General features: G+C 41.8%; 1 protein-coding gene across 1 annotated transcript; it reads right to left on the reverse strand.

Moving 5' to 3' along the window:
* Positions 1-2,290: 2,290 nt before the first annotated feature.
* Positions 2,291-21,178, reverse strand: LOC132767302 (fructose-1,6-bisphosphatase 1-like). Its single transcript, XM_060762079.2, has 7 exons — positions 20,927-21,178; positions 15,569-15,731; positions 14,020-14,112; positions 10,784-10,924; positions 5,144-5,281; positions 3,985-4,104; positions 2,291-2,671 (listed from the first exon to the last, which is right to left on the reverse strand). Exons 1-7 carry the CDS (start codon positions 21,094-21,096, stop codon positions 2,480-2,482), a joined length of 1,017 nt encoding a protein of 338 aa, XP_060618062.2. The 5' UTR covers positions 21,097-21,178; the 3' UTR covers positions 2,291-2,479.
* Between the last annotated feature and the right edge of the window lie 509 nt (positions 21,179-21,687).

A 21,687-nucleotide genomic window follows, 5' to 3' on the forward strand; every position in this document is an offset into this window, starting at 1 on the left:
ATGAATGGGAAGAAAAAGAATCTTATACGGTTCCATAGTGCTGTCATGTTGTATAAAAAGGCTCTGTGCATCTTCCTAAATGGTTTGGATAACACATATGGAATACAAGCAATTAGTTGGTTGTTTCCATTGCCCAGCAGACTGAAACAGTTCCAGTCAGATGACACTTTCTTCTAACTCAACTTAAATGCTGGCAGTCTGTGCTACTGACATCATCTGTAACTGGAACCAGTGACCTTTCACCAAATGCCAAAGTACTTTAGCTGCTCAGTAGAACAGTAACTGCAATAGTAAAGGCTGCTCTTGATGAGAACTGTCGAATACAGTTTCTTTTGGAACTTGGAGAATAAAGATCTGATCTTCCCCTCTGCTGATGCTGGCTTTAAAATGCCACAACACCCATGTTTCTCAAATACTGTCTTATGGGGTAAGCTGATTCACCACCATACAATCTCAAAACTCAATATAAATGGATATAATTTACATTTGGAGAAATTACTGGTGGCTTCCCATCTACACAGAGCTTAAAAACAATCCAACACTAGGTGAGATGGACCAATGGTCTGGCACAGTATAAGCCTAAACGTCCTACATTTCTACTTTTGTTGTCTGTGCTTTGACCTACTTTGGCTTAATTTACAATTGCACTAATTAAGTAGGTAATGACTTATTAAATTAATTAGTGATTGTTACCAATAGAATCCTATATGCCCATAGCATACTATGTAGCACCATCACTATAGTGAATCACTATAGTGATTCATAATGAATTTCAGCCAGACCTACATAGACACACACAAAACCCTATTGGGATCAAGAACTGGGTGCCTGACATTCCCATTTCCTCCCATGAACAATTTCCAGGGAAATAGGAGGAAGATGATCTTGGTCACAAATCCTCATGATCCAACACATCACTAATGGTCAGGGATTGTAGATGTTGTCTTATCAAATACATGATAACAGGCAGCACAGCGTGTGTGTGTGTGTATAATATTATTTAATAATCAGTGCAATGACCCATTGTGTTTTGTTTTAACCCTATTTAGTGGCTTTCTTTGCTCCCCCAAATCTATCCACATTGTAGGTATGAACTAGAGGTAGTTTAGGGGAGAAGAGGGAGGCTAAACATCCTCTTTTGTGAATGACCACAAATGACACCCAATTCACCCAATGTGGATTACTTATAACTGTGATCTAAGATTCAACCAATAGGATTCCATGCAGGATATTTTCCCCGATTCTGAAGAAAGCCAGCATATCCCAAACAAGCAGAAAAAAGAAGGCCCCAACCCACTGCTTCTTAAACTGTGGGTCCCCAACCTCTAATTAGGTCCTCTTAGCTCAATGTTTGGGGGTCACAAAAAATTTGGAAACAGTAAAACAGCCTAATGGTTATTTTAGATATTGAACAAATCTGTTAGCAACAATATTTACAGTGGACTGTGCAAAAATGCTTCACCTGTACTTCCTAAAAAAGAAAAACCAGCCTGTTTAGCAAGCCCTGCAAATGCTGATTATCATTAAATGTTTGGCTTTATACCTTTTTTTATATACCCATATAGGCTGGCACATGTAAACATTTCTCAGGTGGGACGAGGTCACAAGTGGAAAAATTTTAAGGCCTGTCCTAATCTGCACAGGAAGAATGAACAACAAAGTAGATGTTGTGGGATTGGTGGTCTCAGCACTTCTCAATTCCTCAGAAGAGAAGGTGATCATCACCATTGACATAACTTAAAGTTAGGGCTGATGGGAATTGCAGTTAAGCAACACTTAAAGAGCTACACAATTCCCACCCTGATGTTAAATCAGCAATGAGCCATGTATCATGATCTCTATCTCATGCCATCCAACTATCAGCCCTCCTGACACAGAGCACATGGCCATTGGCCAAAAGAGAGGCCAGGACATATGAACCAGGTATAAAAGTCAATTGCCCTGAGGTGAGAAGAAAGTGGGCACTGGAATGTGGAAAAGGGCAGCACAGGTGCCAGGACTCTTGTGTGATTTATGATATTGTAGGTAGGCCTATATAAATGGGTAGTAGTGCAAGACCCTTGTATTCTGAACAATAAAGACATGTGGTATCTTCAGCCCTTCTGTGTCTTGGCATGTTCTTTCAAGAGAAGACTAATCCACAGCAACACGGTTGGAGCTGAGAAACCTTACACCATGATACAACTTCCAGATTGTCTCTAATGATATTTTACTGAAATGGCATGTGAAGCAAAAACACTACTAGTTAAGATGTGCAATTTTTTTTAAAAAACACGCACACACGCACACACCATTTTCTTCTATTTTATTTTAATGGCACAGTGAAAAAAGGTATCAATCACACTTTTTGTGTACAGTGACATTGTGGCTCTTTTGCAACAACTCAATCCATGGCTTCACAGTCAGAACTGCTGCAGTGCGGTCTTTGGTCCGAGGTTAAGGCACTTTAGTCGGAGATGCAACAGCTGCTTTCTCCACTTCATTTGGCAGAATGCTTCTTGACCACGGCTAGGTATTCCTGCACATCATCGGGAGAACCCAAGACAATGGGCACACGCTGGTGAATGTTCTCAGGCACAATGTCCAGGACTGCCTCTTTGCCTGTTGTCGCCAGCCCTCCAGCCTTCTCCATGATGAAAGCCATGGGGTTGCATTCGTACAGGAGCCTCAGCTGAAACCACACAGTTTGAAAATAAATAAGAAAGTTGTCAGCTAGAACTGTACAAGCAAGAAAACACTTCATGTTAGAGTTGGCACTCACAAAAACACTGTGGTTGTATCCTGCTCCTTGTGTACCACCAATCCTCTGTACTCACAGATTCAGCATCCATGGATTCAACAATCCAGGACTTGAAAATATTTTAAGACACCAAAAAGCAGAGACACAAATTACATGATTTTGCCATTAATAAGGGATTTTGTCATTGTATATAATGGGACATGAGCATCCACAGATGTTGGGGTCCATGGAGTGTCCTGGAACCAAACCCCAATGGAAAGTTTCAAAATGTGAAGCTATGTTTACTCCAAAATAACTTCCAGTGCAGTCAAAGATTATAAAAAATATCAGTGTATTTCAGATTGCAGCCTGTCCCACAAAGTTGTTAGGAACATAAAATGGAATTAGAAAGTGACATATGCAACCTTGAGCAGATTGGAGACAGGCTACACATAAGCATGTAAATCTAGTTGCATTCAGCTTTATCAATGAAATTATACAGAGGGCCATCTGATGGTACAGCAGGTTAAACCGGTGAGCTGCTGAACTTGCTGACAGAAAGGTTGGCAGTTCGAATCCAAGGAGAAGGTGAGCTCCCTCTGTTAGCCCCAGCTTCTGCCAACATAGCAGTTCAAAAACACGCTTCTGTTCTGATTTACATACAAATTCAACAAACATACAGAACTTATCTTGTTTGTAACTTAGGGTTGCCTGTATTTATGAAGGTTTGCTGCAGCCCAGGAAATGGGAGCATGAGGCTACGGTGAGAAACTAGGGCCGGATCAACACTGCCATATAATCCAGATTATCTTGTTCATAACTTGAGAACTGCCTGTACTTTTTGACTAGCCAAACACTTAGAATTTGTGTTGAGTACCAGAACCGAGTGGTGTTCATAGTCCACAGTTACTGCACTCCTAGATTTTCAAAACCATCAGTATATTTAATGGCACGGGAGAACTATGTTGATGTAACAACTGTTAAAACTTAGAGGGTTTAGTGTATCACCTTGGTAATACATTTTTATCGGAGTAAAAGACTGCAATTTCTCTTTTTTACCCACCTTCCACACCTATAGTGAATATCATCTGTATCAGCAACAAGACAAATGTTCCCCCTTGGGATTTTCATCACTTCACACTGTGTGTAGTTCTTGCTCACAGCAGCATGACAGAAAACCCACCAACGTGCATAGAAAGAAGTCCGAGCTTGGACTGTGTAAGCAATAGTCACATAACATATGAAAGGAGGCCTGTTTATGTTACCTTTCCCTTGGGACTCTTTGAATTGGCAGGATACAGAAAGATTCCTCCATACACCAGCGTACGATGCACATCAGCAACCATAGAACCTATGTATCGGCTTCCATATGGGGAGCTACCATCCTAGGACAGCAATTGGACAAAACGATACATGAGAATAAATGTCTCCTTTAAGATTTCCCCAAAGAGGTGACTTTCAGACATGCCAGATTTCAGTTTCCATCAACCTAAATGAGAACAGTCAGAGGTCAAATACCAGAGCAACAGATTTGGAGATCCTGTATAGTATATCCTGAATGGGTTGTGAGCTGATAGCAGTTATCTCCCATTTCAAGACCAGTCCAGAAAACAGCTGGAATTCATTTCTTCTTAACTGGATACCATAACATCCCATTAGAATAGGACAACATCAGGGCAACTGTCAGGTTTAGGGGGCTGTGTTGGTCCCCAGGAGATAGAGAAGGGCTGAACTTATCCCATTTCAAAAAAGCAGTGCCATCAAATGACTCATAATACCCTCATTTTGCCATGCTTGGGGACCTATGAGCTATTGTAGGTCCAGGAGAACCCCTTTATCACAAAAGGAAATCCCTTTGAGCTTTGAAAAAGACCTCTCTATGGACTAAATAGGGAGAATGTGGCAAATGGGTGTTTAGGACATTTTGGGGGTAATTATTTTAACATGGGAGTTCTGGGGGTCACAAAAAACAGTGGACCACGGCTTCTGAAAGAACCACTTCTGAAGAAAAAGGACAAAAGGCAACCTAAGGAACATAATAAGCACAATCCAGCAGACTACTCTCATGTTAACTATAAAGTAGTTCCTCGTGCACAGCCTACAATCATATCTGCTAACCAAATGAAAAGACAAAACAGCAGGAAAGAGGATGAGAAGTTGATACAAAGGAATAGTATAGTTAGGGCAACTCCTAAAATTGAAAAATCCCTAAATGACAGGAAAAGCATTCAAATCAATTGGTTCAATTTTTAATCTCTTGAGCAGCAGAAACCAAGGTTGCTCCAAAGACTGAACAGAGGATTGGATGCAATCCACTGGATTAGATTCATATACATAGATAGAGACCATATCATATTATACAGTATTTCAACCCACAGTGATTTCCTGTGTATCTTGATACCAAATCTATTAGCAGAAGATTACCTGAGGAAATTTCTTCTGCTTAAGGTATTCTGTGACAGCAGGATCAAAGTATGCCGCATATCCCTCATTGAGGCTGAAGATGTTTCCTTTTTTCTTTATTTTTACGTCTCTGTTGACCAAAATGAACTCCCCAATTGCCTAGTATTTAAAAAGGCAAGCAAATCATTTTGCATTCTTGTCGCAAACACTTCATAGCCAAGAACATTTCATATATAGTTCAACAACAGCAACAAAAATGCAGAGATGTTGAGACACGCAACTACTGGCTTAACACTGCATTTTTATAAATATGTTAGACAATGTACACACCATTACTTCAAATACATTCCTTTTTTGTAATTCCCATGAGAACCTTAGAAGCAATTAGGAACACCTGTGGCAATAACAGAGGCCTATTGAGTAGCATAATTCCTCAAAACTGTTTGGAACAGTCATATAAATCTTGTCCATATTAAACCTAAGTGATGCATATGTGTTTGTGGTTATTTAACAAAGTTGCTACTACATACATCTATATATATAAATTTGTTAGGGGCATCCAACGAGGAAACAAAACTCAAAAAACCCCCAACGAAACTTAACCAAAATTCCCATGCCCATAACACAACCCACAAGGTACAAACATATCTACTCAAAATGAAAAACAACACAACAACACATTCACAAAACGGCAAAACAACAAAACTCAAAAATCCCCCAACGAAACTTAACCAAAATCCCCGTGCCCATAACACAACCCACAAGGTACAAACATACCTACTCAAAATGAAAAACAACACAACAACACACTCACAAAACGGCAAAACAACAAAACTCAAAAATCCCCCAACGAAACTTAACCAAAATCCCCGTGCCCATAACACAACCCACAAGGTACAAACATATCTACTCAAAATGAAAAACAACACAGCAACACACTCACAAAACGGCAAAAGAACAAAACTCAAAAAAACCCCAACGAAACTTAACCAAAATTCCCATACCCATAACACAACCCACAAGGTACAAACATATCTACTCAAAATGAAAAACAACACAACAACACACTCACAAAACGGCAAAACAACTGAGCATGCGCATTGGCGCCCAGCTGCAAGTTCCCTGGCGCGCGCACATGGCCTTCCGGCCAACGTTCCCACTGCGGAAACCATGCCCACTCCAAGCCCCGCCGCGCCACTTCCCGCACACACACACCCCCTGCTGCACACACACACGCAACCCCACACTCCATCACTCCCCCCGCCGCCGCATACACACACACAACCCCACTCCCCCCGCCGCCACACACACACACGCAACCCCACGCTCCATCACTTCCCCCACCGCCGCACACACACGCAACCCCACTCCCCCCGCTGCCGCACACACACACACGCAACCCCACTCCCCCCGCCGCCGCACACACACACGCAACCCCACGCTCCATCACTCCCCCCGCTGCCGCACACGCACACGCAACCCCACGCTCCATCACTCCCCTGCCCCAATCTTACCTCCTTTTACTTCACGCCACCTCCAAACCCCACCCCGCCCCTTCCCGCCCTGTCAAAATCTAGGAAAGACAGGAAGGAAGGAAGGAAAGAAGGAAGAAAGAGAAAGGGAGGTAAAGAAAAAGGGGGAAGGAAGGAAAGTTAGAGGAAGAAGAAAAGGAAAGAAAAGGAAAGATGGCAGTAAAGAAAAGAGAGACAGGAGAAGAGAAAGAAAAAGGGGGAAGGAAGGAAAGAGATAGAGAAAGAAGAGGAGAAGGAAAGATGGGAAGGAAGGAAGGAAGGAAGGAAGGAGGGAAGGAAGGAAGGAGGGAGGGAGGGAGGGAGGGAGGGAGGGAGGGAGGGAGGGAGGGAGGGAGGGAAAGAAGGAGAGAAAGAGGGAAGATTGGCCACAGCAACACGTGGCGGGTAAAGGTTGTTATTTCTATTATTATTATTATGCTATTGTTCCTATGAGACCCTTTTAGGGGGAATGGGAGAGGTGTCAGGTCCCGGAGGCAATGCATTGCATCATTGTTATTGTTATGATGGTGGTGAAATAAAAGGAAATAAAAAGTGAAAGAAGGAAGCAAACAGGGAGGGAAGAAAGGCAAAGGAAGAAAGGGGGAGGGAATGAAGGAAAGAGCGAAGGATGAAACCAAGTAGTGAAAGAAGGAAAGAAAGAAAGAGGTAGAGAAGGAAGAAAGGAGAGAAAGGGGGAGGAAAAGGGGGAAGGAATAGGTAGGGACCTCTCTTTCATAATAGTCCAGATATCTACCTCAACTTTGATAAGTTTTACTATAGGCCACAGCAACGCGTGGCAGGGCACAGCTAGTAAGGCATAAAACTCTAATAGCTAAATGGAACAAACAAAGAACAAGTTTCATGCAGCTATTTCAGACACACAGTAAGTTCTGTCATAAAGCGATAGCTGTGTTCCTTTAAAAAGTGTGTGTTATAGTAATCAATGCTCTTAAAAGGACTTATGGGGAAAACAGGGTTAGGTGCAGATCTCATATGTGTATGTCTTTAGTGACATCATCTGAAACCTCTAGAAATAATGCTGATGCCATTCATTATGTTAAAACCCTTCTAAAATCTTAGCATGTCACCTTCTGTGGCTGATGCAACTCACTAATTTATAGGTTGTAGTAACTCAGCAATCGTAGGAGATGATTTGGGTCCATTGTCCAAAAGCAGGGGAATTTTAAAACCCACATTTCTCTTACAATATTTTCTATCAGTACCTTCAAAAATAGTATGCAATCTGAAAAATTGTCCTTTCCTCTGTCCATTCTTATCTGACCTAAAATATACACCTAAAATTTACTTCAAGTACTCTTTTAAAACATGTGTGGCGAAGAGTAAACCACAGGATTCAACTTCAAATCACTGCTTGCATTCAAACCAAGCTATACAGTCTTTTGCAGCTTCAAATCAAGAGTTGTGGGCTTTACTCTCAGAAATATATGTTCTGGATGGTATATACTTCCAGTATAACCCTCAACATTAAAAATCTGATCCAAGTTGTAGCCTTCTTCTTCAGTTAATATATATAGTAGAAAAGGGGTTATCTCTGTGCCTTCTTCATTAGGCACTTGCAGCTTCATCAAACAACTGAACATTATGAAAGCCTCTCACACACAACATATAACTACTGGTAAAACTAAATGATGGTGCATCGGTAGAATTATAAAAACTTTTCTCTTTAGGTCATTGTAAATAGCTAGTTCTTTTGCTTTTATTAATAGATATAAGGTCCCTAATTCCTTTTTTATCTGGCATTCAATTCAAACTCTTAGTGAATTATCAATTTCTATGTCTTTGCTTGCACTGAACTTAGGCCCCATCTACACTGCCATGTAAAATCCGGATTATCTGTTTTGAAATGGATTATATGGCAGTATAGAATCATATAATTCTGGCCCCTTCCACACAGCTGAATAAAATCCCACATTATCTGCTTTGAACTGGAATATATTGCAATGTGGACCCAGTTCAAAGCAGATATTGTAGGATTTTCTGCCTTGATATTCTGGGTTATATGGCTGTGTGGAAGGGCCCTCAGTTCAAAGCAAATAATCTGGATTTTATATGGTAATTTAGGACCCTTCCACACAGCCCCATATCCCAGAATATCAAGATAAAAAAATCCCACAATATCTGCTTTGAAGAGTCCACAATGTGGGATTTCCTGCCTTGATATTCAGAGATATAGGGCTGTGTAGAAAGGCCCATGGAGGGGGCCTTAGTCCCTGCAAGACAACTTTGCTTATAATGCACAACATGGATTCATTTCATTTGAAACACTTGTTCACATCAAGCTTCCCTTCTGGCAGTATTGCATATCTTTTGTAATCACCACAGACATTTTTATCGATGGGTTGTTTCTTTCATGCATTCTTATCTGTGAAACACAGAAATGTTTTAGAAGGGTATTATGAAAAAGCACTCCTGAATACCTTCTCAAATTCACACAGCTAACAAACTGAATGCCTAAGGCCCCATGTATACTGCCATATAAAATCCATATTATCTGCTCTGAACTGGATTATATGGCAGTGGAAACCCATATAATCCAAAGCAGACCATTTGGATTATCTGATTTGATAATGGGTTATATGGCAGTATAGATCCAGCCGAAGATGAGATGAGGCAGGATTGCTGCTGAATGGCTAGGATGCACCAATTTTGAATGCTCAAGATTGAATTGCACAATCAACAAATAATGTGCCTCTATTAATTAATGGTGTTACTGACAATTTGCATTGTAAACACATATGTTATGACAGAACTTACTGCTTAGACAATAGAGAATTCCAGGTTCTAGTAACAAAACCTGGAGTTCTTCAAACTCCAGCTCCTCAGATATGAACAGATAATGTGACATTCAAGAAAGCCCGATGAATGTTGCTTCTCCTAAGTAAAAAGTAGTTCTATGAAAACGATGCACTACACGCACACTGTTGCAGATGTTAAAGGGTGAAGGGTTTTTGGGGTGTTTAAGGTGTCACACACACATAGCGTCACCAGACTTACTCTTTTTAAGACATCATGTTGCAATCTGAAAGTGCATAAGAACATCCGTTAACATTATTTTGGCTGGATATAGATTAAAAGATGATTCCCTTGTTTAACAACAGCTGTGGAGAGCTGTTCTGCAAGTATACTGCAGGCTGGGTAAGTTTTTTTAAACTTTTCATAAGGGTATGGGGGCTTCGGGGATATATTGTTTTGAGTACGGAACTTGGCCTCCAGAGGAAAAGTGTTTGAATTTTCACTCAGCTATTGGAGGAACTCCATGGGCGACTTTGGGACAGTCTCTCATTCAAAAAGGAAAGCAATGGCAAACCCTCTTTTAGCCACAAAAGACCACTTGATAAATTTGCCTGAGGGTCACCATATTGGAATTGTCTTGAAGGCTAACAACAACAATGTTAAGCATCCCACTTTAAATTCTAAATTCCTTAAAACTTTATGTTCTTGAAGCATGAAAACAACACTTTATCGTTAATAAGTAGTTTGCAGTTCAATTTGTGGTATTTTCAATATCCAAAATATAAACAGAAGACTGTATACCTCCAGTTCATATTATGGTCCCACAGCATCCATTTGCATAAAAAGACACCCCCAATTTGTTTCAGTTGAAGCTTTTTCCCAATGCCAATAGAAGATACCACCCTTATAGATATGAATGACAACAAGGGACAAAATGTAAAGCATCCTACAGCCAATAACATGTAACTAATCCATACTGGGTCGCTCATGTTTACTTTTGAGCACAAAAAATTAGAGCAGGTTTTCCCTGTGTTGTAAAGATAATGGGCTATTTGGTCTTAATGCTGGAATTGAAGGGAGAGTGGCTATGACACCAGGACTGGTTGGGTGGCTCTGGAGGATGGTTAGAGCTCATAGTATCCCCAAAAGCAGAACTGCAAAACCAAGGTTATGCAAGTCTTTGAATGTAGGATCCAAAGTTAATAAGCTAGTTTTTCTTTGATACACAAACCCAGTTGGCTCCCTTCAAATGTTACTTTGTTAGCACAAATGACATTTTGTACGAAGAATCAACTTCATTTCCTTTTGGAAAACCCAATAATAACAATCTTGCTGAGGATTTTGTTATAGCATTAAAAAGCACACTTTTTCAAAGAACATTATTTAAATGACTTACCGGATCCAGCATAAAGCAGTTGACGCCACATTCCAGAGCCAAAACAAGCATGGTGGCACTGCCATAGAGGGCATAGCCAGAGGCCACAAGACTGCGTCCAGGCTGCAGAGCATCTTTCTCAGAAGGTGCACCAGGAGAAACCTGGAGGAAGAAAAGGAAGAAACCTTCAAATCTGGAAGCCAAGTGTCTTTGGGTTTTACCCTAAGGCAAAGTTTCTCAAACTGTGCTCCTCCAGATGTTTTGGACTTCAGCTCCAACAATTCCTAACAGGTGGGAAGATGGCTGGTATTCTTGAGAGCTGAAGTCCAAAACACCTGGAGGAGCACAGTTTGAGAAACACTGCCTTAAGGTATTCTTGAGAGTTTTATTTTTTTCTAAAAAATCACTTAAGAAAGTGACCCCAGTTCTGTCTAGTGCAGCATTTCCAGCAGTAGCTCTGAGACGTTTAGCTCTGTTCCATAGTAAAGGTAAAGGTTTCCCCTGACATTAAGTCTAGTTGTGTTCAAATCTGGGGGGTGGTGCTCATCTCCATTTCTAAGTCCAAGAGGCAGTGTTGTCCGTAGATGCCTCCAAAGTCACGTGGCCAGCATGACTACATGGAACGCCATTACCTTCCAGCAGAAGCGGTATCTATTGATCTACTCACATTTGCATGCTTTCAAACTACTAGGTTGGCAGAAGCTGGGCCTAACAGCAGGGGCTCACCCCGCTCCCCAGATTCAAATCACCAACCTTTCAGTCAGCAAGTTCAGCAGCTCAGCTGTTTAAACTGCTGTGCTACTAGGTGGGCTATAGATATAAGAAAATTTTATGTTCAGTTTCCCACAATCACAATGAAGAGATTGGCAAAATTTGGATGGAGACTAAAACTCAAGGGTGGTGGGATAAAACTGTTAAGGCTACGGAAAACCCCTTAGCATCCTAAGATACCAAAGCCAAGACAAGTGACAGGTTGTGATGTCATTATTCTGAGAGGCAACAATGGTGACCATGTATATCTTAATTTAATCTATGAATCTTAAACTCGTGTCCTTTGTTTGATGTCTGTTTTGTATCTGTTAATATTTTATAGAAATGCAGTTTAATCTTTTAGAGAAATGTGTATATTTCTTGAATTTTTGCAATGTTCATGTTTTTTAATTTTGTTGTAACTCAAGCTGCTGGGAGAGGCAATTAAGAAATAAAATTATTATTATTATCATTATTATTAATTTTTAAACATTTGATTATGATTTGATAGCAGATTTACTTATTAATTCAGTTATCCCTTCCCTGCAGTGTAGCTAAAAAATGTCAGTTTTCATTAAGGATTCCACCTTTGGTGTAGAGAAAATGCTATTATTATTGAAATCTAAGCTGCATGGGGGGGGGGGGGCTAGGCATTAAACTTCCCCTCCCTGCAAGAGCTATATCAATACAGATCAGTATAGTATTTGGCAGCTGAGCCTGTCACTGACTTTATTATACCCCTTGATTTGCAGCTTGGACAATGCTAAGTGGCAGATCTCCAGAATGTCTATGTACTTTACGGTACACACCAAATGCTAGAACCTGGATAAGGAAAACAAATAGCAAGGTGTGTATTTAATCAACAGGCATTTTTGTAAACATGTTAAACCAGAATTTCAGGTCTTCTCCAAGCAGAGCACCTGCCTGTTATAAGCTGGCCATCTTCCAACTATTTCTGCAAGAATGGTCCTCATTGAAATTAATTACTTAATGGCTCAAGTGGTTTGAAGATTACACTGTGAGTTTGTAGTCAGTTTGCAAACTACTTCCTCCCTTTTAAGAAGTCTATGCCGTGGAATAGACTATAGCCCACTATATGGTTCAGATATGTGGATGACACCTTCACTATTTGGAGCCATGGAGAAGAAGAACTCAACAGGTTGCTGGAACATCTTAACAGCATCCACCCAAACATCCAATTCACCATGGAAAAAGAAAATGAAAGAAGACTGCCTTTTCTAGATGTCCTAGTCATCCGCAAACCAGATCAACAATTGGGTCACACCGTTTTCAGAAAACCCATACACACAGATAGATATCTACACAAAAACTCCAACCATCACCCAAGTCAAAAAAGAAGACACAATTAAAGCCTTGGCAGACCGTGCAAAAAGAATCTGTGAACCCCACCTTCTCCAAGATGAACTGAACCACCTAAACTGTGCTCTACAGGCCAATGGATACTCCACCTCAGACACCAGAAGAGCTGCAAGACTGAGAACAAGCCACGAGAGTAAAGATGAAGATCCACCCAGAGGAAAAGTGTTCTTGCCATACATCAAGGGAACCACTGACCGCATAGGGAAGCTGATGAGGAAACACAACATACAAACCACTTACAGACCCACCAAGAAAATCCAACAAATGTTCAGCAAAAGACAAGAGGGATCCTCTCACCTCTGCAGGAGTCTACCATGTACCATGCAGCTGTGGACAAGTCTACATAGGGACCACCAAACGCAGCGCCCAGACACGCATCAAGGAACATAAAGGCACTGCAAACTACTCCAACCAGAGAAATCAGCCATAGCAGAGCACCTGATGAACCAACCTGGACACAGCATATTATCTGAGAACACAGAAGTGCTGGACCACTCTCACAACCACCATGTCAGACTACACAGAGAAGCCACTGAAATCCACAAGCATGTGGACAATTTCAACAGAAAGGAAGAAACCATGAATATGAACAAAATCTGGCTACCAGTATTAAAAAACTCAAAAAATACAACAGCAAAACAACAGAGGGGAAACAAACAGGCACATAAAATCACTCTCAACAAAAGATTCCCCCCAGGCACTTCCAAGCCATTGAATGCTAATCAAGGTGATCAGCTGAAACATTCAAACCTAGCCCCAGCAGACAAAAGTCCTTTGTCTCACCCTGGTCATTCCACAGATATATAAACCCATTTTTCCTACTTCCAACAGACCTCACTACCTCTGAGGATGCTTGCCATAGATGCAGGCGAAATGTCAGGAGAAAAATTGCCTCCAGAACATGGCCATATAGCCCGGAAAAACCTACAACAACCCTATGCCGTGGAACTTCATATCCGCTTATTGGAAGTTGGGGAAAACCATTATGATTTGGTTCAGTCCAACCATGCTGACTGAACTGCGTATTTGAGAAAGTTCAAATTAGCCCTCAAAGCTGTACATTTTAACTATTTACTTATGTTGCTTTATAATTTGGACAAGCAGGTATTAACAATGACATTCCCTACCTTTCTGTAGATAGCAAAAATGGTTCCAATAGAAACAAGGCAGTCGATGTTAGAAGAGCCATCAAGTGGATCCATGCAGACAATGTATTTGCCCTAGAAACAGAAAGCAGTTGCATACCATTACAGCAGATACAGTTGTGTAATTTTGAGCTTGCTTTATTACTATAATATTCTCATATACTGATGTGATTTCTAATAACTTGTCCCATACTGCATGACAAACCTGTTTTTTTTTTCTTCTTTTATTGTGTGTCAGGAGCGGCTTGAGAAACTGCAAGTCACTTTTGGAATGAAAGAATTGGCCGTCTGCAAGGACGCTGCCCAGCAGACAACCTGATGTTCTACCATCCTGTGGGAGGTTTCTTTCATGTCCCCACATGAGAAGCTGGAACTGACAGACAGGAGCTCACTCCGCTCCCAGGATTTGAACCACCAACCTTTTGGTCAGCAGTCTTGCCGGCACAGGGGTTTAACCCATTGCACCACTGGGGGCTTCGACAAACCTGGTGACAAACCTTTTAATAGCAGTTGCTGATAAATAGCCCTGAAGTACAGATGAGGAAGAAGATATCACAGTAATGTTGTATTATCTGTATACGGTATGCATTTTAAAAAGAGAAAACTATTGTTCCAAGTTTTGCACACCAAAGATAATTTAAAAGAATTTGGGAAGTAAAACGAGTCATGCATAGAAGCTGTAGGGGGTAATAGAATATGAAAAAATAATTGGCTAAAATTTCACCAAACCACAGAAAGCTGAGGTGGGCAACTGGGCAAAGGGTGCATTTCTTTTGGTTGTCACCTTCCCAACCCCATGGATGCACACAAGTGTACTAAATGTGATGCTATGCCACTTGCAAGTACCATTTGTTCAACCCACTCTCCCCGGATTCAAATCACTGGCCTCTCAGTCAGCAGTCCTGCTGGAACAAGGGTTTAACCCACTGTGCCACAGATTGGGGGGGGGGGGGGGCTCCAAGTCTACACTGCTCATAATACAGTTCAAAGCACATATAGGTTTTATATAGGTGTGTAGTTTCCCGAGATATTCCAGCAACAAGTGATCCCAACCCTAAATATGCCAAGGTAATGGAGAACAGGGTCAGATAATAAAAATGGGGCTTAATATAGTCTGCACTTTTAAGCTTTCACCTGCAAATAATTCCTTAAGGCAGTTTTCCTCTAGTACAATTCAGTTTTAGCTTTGACAAATAGAATGAAGAGGTTTTTTTAAAAAATAGCATGGAGGTACAGAAAGTAAAGCATCAACAATGACAGAAGTAATTAAATATTTTCTCCTGACCAATTATTCTGCACTTGAAAATCATTCCAGCTCTTGAATTAACATTATGGCAGAAATGTAGGATAAGGGTTCCTATATTTTTCGTGTAATGTATGTGACTAATGTCAACAGAACTGAACTCAGTGTCATGGATTGAAAAGGCAGTTGCCCTTTGTTCTCTGGAGTTTGTATCTTAGGTTAATTTTTACATGTTTAAAAGACAGCTGTTGCTCAATGCTGCTTTGAAGGTAAGCAAAAGGCACTGACTTGTTTGTCTTCTTCCACTATGATCGCATTCGGGTTTTCTTCTGACACAATTACACAAGTTGTGAAAGATGACTTGAGCATGTTGATCACCATGTCGTTGGAAAGGACATCTAATTTCTTTACTTGATCTCCTGTCACATTGGTAGAACCGGCCATTCCATAACTGAAGGAAGATGAGAAGAACAGAAGCAAAATCAAGCACTTTTGTTTTTAAAAGGAAGGGCTACGTTTCGACCACACTTTTATCAAACATGACACTGAGACCCCAATAAGACCACATGGGACTTTGTGTCTTGATATCATCTGGCCCCTAAATTGTGGTTTACTTTTTTTTTTAAATGCCACCTTTAAAACAAATTATAAAAATATTTTTATTTGCAACACAACAACTTCTAACAGATCTAGAATATGACAACAGTGTTACTTTCATTTTCTAAAAAGCTGAGAACATGCTTATCTTTCCAACTGAAATCAATAGGATGGGGGGGATCAATATTCTGCCACGATTAAAAAGGTTAAATCATTTTAAGTCCAATTGATTTCACTTGGAAAGCTAAGGGAACAAGTTATGGGTTTTGACTATCTTCAGCCTTCAGGAGCCATTTCATTGTTGAATTTAGTTGAAAAGTTCACATGTGAATAACAAAGATATGCTGATACCAGGCATGTAGCCAGGGGGGGGGGGGCTCGGGAGGCTTCAGCCCCCCCCCCCCCCGAAATTCTCATGGTGGTTCACGAAAAGGCCTTACTGGTGCATTATTTAAACTGTTATGTTTATTCATATCATGATCTGATCACCATACTCAATATATCCCATATGCATGGGGGTATTGGGGTAATGATACAAAAGGTTTGCTAGGCTAGACCCTCTTTCACTCAGACTCAGACCCCCCCCCGAAACTCAGCCCCCCCCGAAACCCCCCCTGAAATTTTTTAGCCCCCCCCCCCCCCCCCCCGAAACGAAATCCTGGCTACGGGCCTGGCTGATACTACATGAAATGTACCTTGAACTGTAAATACTACCTATCTCTAAGGCAACAATGCCGGGCAAAGGCTAAAGCTTACGTGTGGATTCCTCTGAAAACTCATCCCCAGTATATGCAACTTGTCCCCCATCGGGTGCATACAGGCAGTTCCCGAGTTACAAACATCTAACTTACAAATGACTCATAGTTAAGGACAGGGGTGAGACAACAGGAAGTGAGAGAAATCTACCTCTAGGAAGGGAAATTCACTTCTGGGTTATCATGGGGAAAAGGTATCTCCACTGAAACTTTCTAACCAATCCTTGTTTCCACAACAAGAGGATTTTTTTCAAAATCCAGTGATCACAGGAACAGAAAGTGAGAGGAAATCTTCTGAACCGGGGCACAGGTAGCAAAGCAAACTCCACAGGGGTGTTAACCCTTCCTGTGCTATCCAAAGCTTGTGTGTGTGTGTGTGTGTGTAAAGGTTTCCCCTGACATTGAGTCTAGTTGTGTCCAATCCTGGGGGGGTGGGGGTGCTCATCTCCATTTCTAAGCCGAAGAGCGGCATTGTCTGTAGAGACCTCCAAGGTCATGTGGCCAGCATGACTGCATGGAGAGCCATTACCCTCCTGCAGAAGCGATACCTATTGATCTACTCATATTTGCATGTTTTCAAACTGCTAGGTTAGTAGAAGCTGGCCATAACAGCGGGAGCTCACTCCAGCCACCCTGGATTTGAACCGCCAAGCTTTTGGTCAGCAAGTTCAGCAGCTCTGTGGTTTAATCTGCTGCGCCACCAGAGGGGCCATACACACACACACATTTAGCTGGAGTTACACTTAAAGGTATCTGTTCCAATGTACAAACAAAATCAACTTAAGAACAAACCTGCAGAACCAATCTTGTTCATAGCTTGGGGACTGGCTGTATTTAGAATATTTCAGTATCCTAGTTTTGATTAATCCCTACAAAAATTAAAATACAGAGTCCTAGTGAACTGATGTGAATACATAAAAATATCTTATAGTCTGAGTTGTCTCAGTTACACATTAAGCCAATCTTAAACTGGGTGGCTGTGACCTTTCCAGGCTGTATGACCTTGTTCCAGAAGCATTCTCTCCCAATGTTTCTGAAACAGAATGCTTCTGGAACATGACCATACAGCCTGGAAAACTCACAGCAACCCAGTGATTCTGGCCATGAAAGCCTTCGACAACACAATCTTAAAGTGATAAGTGGGTCATAGTATATCAGCAGTAATGCAGACCGCTACTGTGTTGGCTCAGCTTTAAATGAGCTACATTGGCACACGGAGGGAAAGGGCCAACATAACTGAATGAGTAAGAGTGGTAAAGAACTATGTCCCAACAAAGGTACTACAGATGAAGAATGGTGTCAACACTGGTTTCTTCATGCTATTACTACGGAGATTGAGTTATAAACGGTTACGTTTGCATCATAACTTGCTCATGAGAGAGGAAGCACACTTAAGCGGATGTTGGCATATAATATTTCTTAGTGTAATGTGCATTACAAAAGAGATTTTGTTCTATTCAATAAGACAGAAAAAAACATGTTTCCAGCACCCTGTTCCAAAAAAGGGAAGCATTACCATATCAAAAATTACCCGCTTCTGTTCCCTTTGCTGTAGTGCTCTGAAATACCAAAAATCACCTTCTCTATTTAGCCTTAAAGCTGTTTTCAGCCAACTACGCAATGCTTCCTAGCTAGAAACAGAAAAATATATACTGGACAAGATGGAGGCCCCTTCCACACTGCATATAATCCAGATTTTCAAAGCAGGAAATTCCAACTCATAGAGTTGGAAGAGACCTCATGGGCCATCCAGTCCAAGCCCCTGTCAAGAAGCAGGACAATCACATTCAAAGCACCCCCGCCAGATTATCTGCTTTGAACTGAATTATATGAGTCTACACTGCCATATAATCCAGTTCAAAGCAGATAATTTGGATTTTATATGGCAGTGTAGAAAGGGCCCAAGATTGAACTCTTATTCCCATTTACCTCAGAATTAGGTTTATTTAATTTGGAAGGACTGACCACTGTATAGGAATGTAATGTATACTGCAAGTATAACCCACTTTTTGTTTCTTGACAACTCTAGATATGTTGAACTACAATTCCCATCATTTTCCAACTAGAGTGGTGGCCAGTCTTCCAACACATGTGGAAAACGGAATTGGGTCTCTTGTGTCATTTATACTTATATTATTGTTAGCTGGAAACTGCTGCAAACCTGTCTTCAGAATCCCCCCTTACCTACTGGTAGGAGGTCTGTATGTCTAGCTCTGATAAAGCTAGACAAATTATTAATTTATATTCAATGTGTTTAACGCCCTTGGCCATTCTGTTTAAAGTACACCAACAAGGCCCAAAGGCTTTAATAAAATATCCATGTTTAATGTGGCACCTACATAAAAGCAGTATTGCTGACAATTGGAGGCCCAATGGGAGGACATTTCAAAATGAAGGAGCCACAGCTGAAAAGGCTATCTTCACTCCATATATTGCTCTCAGTGATGGGAAATTTATTTATTTATTCATTTACCTTATTTATATCCCGCCTTTCTCTACCCCGATGGGGACTCAAAGCGGCTTACAATCGCTTCACAGTGCCTTAAAACATACAACCTCAGTTAAAACATGAGTTAAAAATCTAAACATAATAAGCATAATAAAATACATTTCAATAAATCACATCATCCAGAGTCGTAGTCTAAAGGCTAATCTGTAGTCAAAATGCAAATATTCCATATTAAGATTCCGGCACTGCTCTATTTTTCAAACGCCTGCTTCCAGAGCCAGGTTTTGACTCTCTTTCTAAACACTAGGATGGAGTGGGCTGCCCTGATATCACTAGGGAGGGAGTTTCACAATTGAGGGGCCACTATTGAGAAGGCCCTGTCTCTCGTCCCCACCAACCGCACTTGTGAAGAAGGTGAGACTGAGAGCAGGGCTTCCCCAGACAATCTTAATCTCCGAGATGATTCACAGGGGAAGATACATTCAGAAAACCTCATATTGAGATTGGTACATATAGAAATGTGTTCCCCCACAAGTATTAAGTTCCTAAGCCAAATGGTTCCAATGCAATGACAATGAAAAGGAAAATCAACTGATTAACCACCTCCATTAAAATCTTTTGGGTAAGTCCCAAATGAAGTACAGGCTGAGCATCCCTTGTCCACAATTTTGAAATACTCTACAATATGAAATTGTCCACACACGTGGCTAAGAATGACTTCTATATTTTCTGATGTTACACTGAGTATAAACTTTGCTTCATGCACAAAACTATTAAAATCTAGTGTAACATTGCCCTTAGGCTATGTGTATGAGGTGCATACAAAACGAAAATCAAATTCATGTTTAGCCTTGGGTCTCATCTCCAAGACATCTTAATATGCATATATATATATATGCAAATAGAAGTATTCCAAAACAAAACACTTTTGGTGCCAAGCATTTCATACAAGGGGACTCCAGCTGAGCTCTTGTTAAGCCTGTCCTCAGCTGTTGAACATTGAGGTAACACATAGTCAAATCTAGTAGATCCAATGGTTCTACTATGATAGCCAACAAGATTTAGGTCCTTAATGTCTCCTACTGGGCACTCATCCTTTTAAGAAGGAGCCAAGGATGTTGGGATCTTAGACAGGGTTTGGTGTTACAGCAGAAAGGAATGGACACAATGTGTCACCTAGAACGATGCTCTTCCTTTAGCCACTACCTTCTTCTACTCACCACTCTCTTTCTAGGAAAGCAGAAGGGGGCTCAGTAGGTCCAATCCACACAACTCTACTCTCAAAGGGCACTTCCAGACTGGTCCTATATCCCAAGATCTGATCTCAGGTTTTCTGTTCATCCCAGATTATCTGGCAGTGCAGAATCATATAATTCAGTTTAAAGCAGAAAACCTGAGGTAAAAAAAACCCCAGGTTTTCTGCTTTTAAAAAACCACAACAACCTAGTGCTTCCAGTGATGAAAGCCTTCGACAATACATCTCCAATACTGTTCATATGGGTGCATCTACACCAGGCATGGGCCAACTTGGGCCCTCTGGGTGTTTTGGACTTCAACTCCCACAATTCTTAACAGCCTCAGGCCCCTTCCTTTCCTCGTGGCTGGTCTTGAGGACGTTAGGAATTGTGGGAGTCCAAAACACCCGGAAGGCCCAAGTTGACCAATGAATGCTGTAAGGTGAAGCTCCTACTATCTGACTTGGCCAAGGATGATAGAAGCTGGAGTGTAGGTACATCAGGAGAGACCAAGAGTGGCAAACATTGTGGGTGTCCACGAGGGGAGGGGAGGGGAAGGGGCTCTGGGGAGAGAAGGGCTCCTCCTCCTCTCTCTCTGTCTGTCACTCACAGGTTGGCGATGCCCGCCTTGCGCACGGCGGTGGAGATGGCCTTGACGGCGGTGCAGAGGGAGTTGAGCAGCTGGGTGAGCTCCCCGGTGCCCTTGGCCTTGCGCCCTTCCTCCATCACGAAGCGGGTCAGCGTGGTCACGTTGGTGTCGAAGGTGGAGCGGTCGGTCATGGTGGCCAAGGAGTGGGAGCAGAGCGCGGACCCAAAATTTGCCCGGCCCGGTCCACGGAGGAGATCCTCCACCAAGGCGCCCTCCCTTTAAAAACCCGGAACTCCGGCCACGAGGAGGAGGGGCGGACACCAGTGGCCCAATCCGGACCCCGCGCGTGGGGAGACGCCTCCTTTGCGGGCCTATTGGCGGTAATAGACAAACCATGAAGAATCTAGACTGTAGGTCAGGCCTGGGCAAGCTTGGGCTTTCCAGGTGTTTGTGACTCCAACTCCCATCATTCCTCGCAGCCTCAGGCCCCTTCCTTTTCTCCCTCAGCTGCTTAAGCGACTGTTTGGTGTCTTTGGGGTCCTGGAACCAAACCCCAGCAGATACAAAGGGTTCTCTGCATCTCATTGCTGAGAAACTCTGTTTTCCTTTTTGAACATGGAAATAATTGTAGCTAAGTGTGAGAAGGACTTGAAGCCTGCCAAATAATCAGATAATTCCACTCAGGCATGTAGCGGGGGGGGGGGGGGGGGGCGCTCGGGGGGGTTCAGCCCCCCCCCCCCCGAAATTCTGATGGTGGTTCGCGAAAAGGCCTTACTGGTGCA

Source organism: Anolis sagrei, chromosome 2, assembly GCF_037176765.1.
Source record: "Anolis sagrei isolate rAnoSag1 chromosome 2, rAnoSag1.mat, whole genome shotgun sequence".
NCBI classification, from domain to species: domain Eukaryota; kingdom Metazoa; phylum Chordata; class Lepidosauria; order Squamata; family Dactyloidae; genus Anolis; species Anolis sagrei.

What these genes read in the sequence shown, in the direction of transcription:
- LOC132767302 (XM_060762079.2), bottom strand. Translation starts at nt 21,096, where the DNA reads ATGACCGACCGCTCCACCTTCGACACCAACGTGACCACGCTGACCCGC. An exon ending in AGCAGAAGAAATTTCCTCAG is followed by an intron (nt 4,105 to 5,143) that starts GTAATCTTCTGC and finishes TTGCTGTCCTAG; the next exon opens with GATGGTAGCTCCCCATATGG. An exon ending in CAAAGAGTCCCAAGGGAAAG is followed by an intron (nt 2,672 to 3,984) that starts GTAACATAAACA and finishes GTGTGGTTTCAG; the next exon opens with CTGAGGCTCCTGTACGAATG.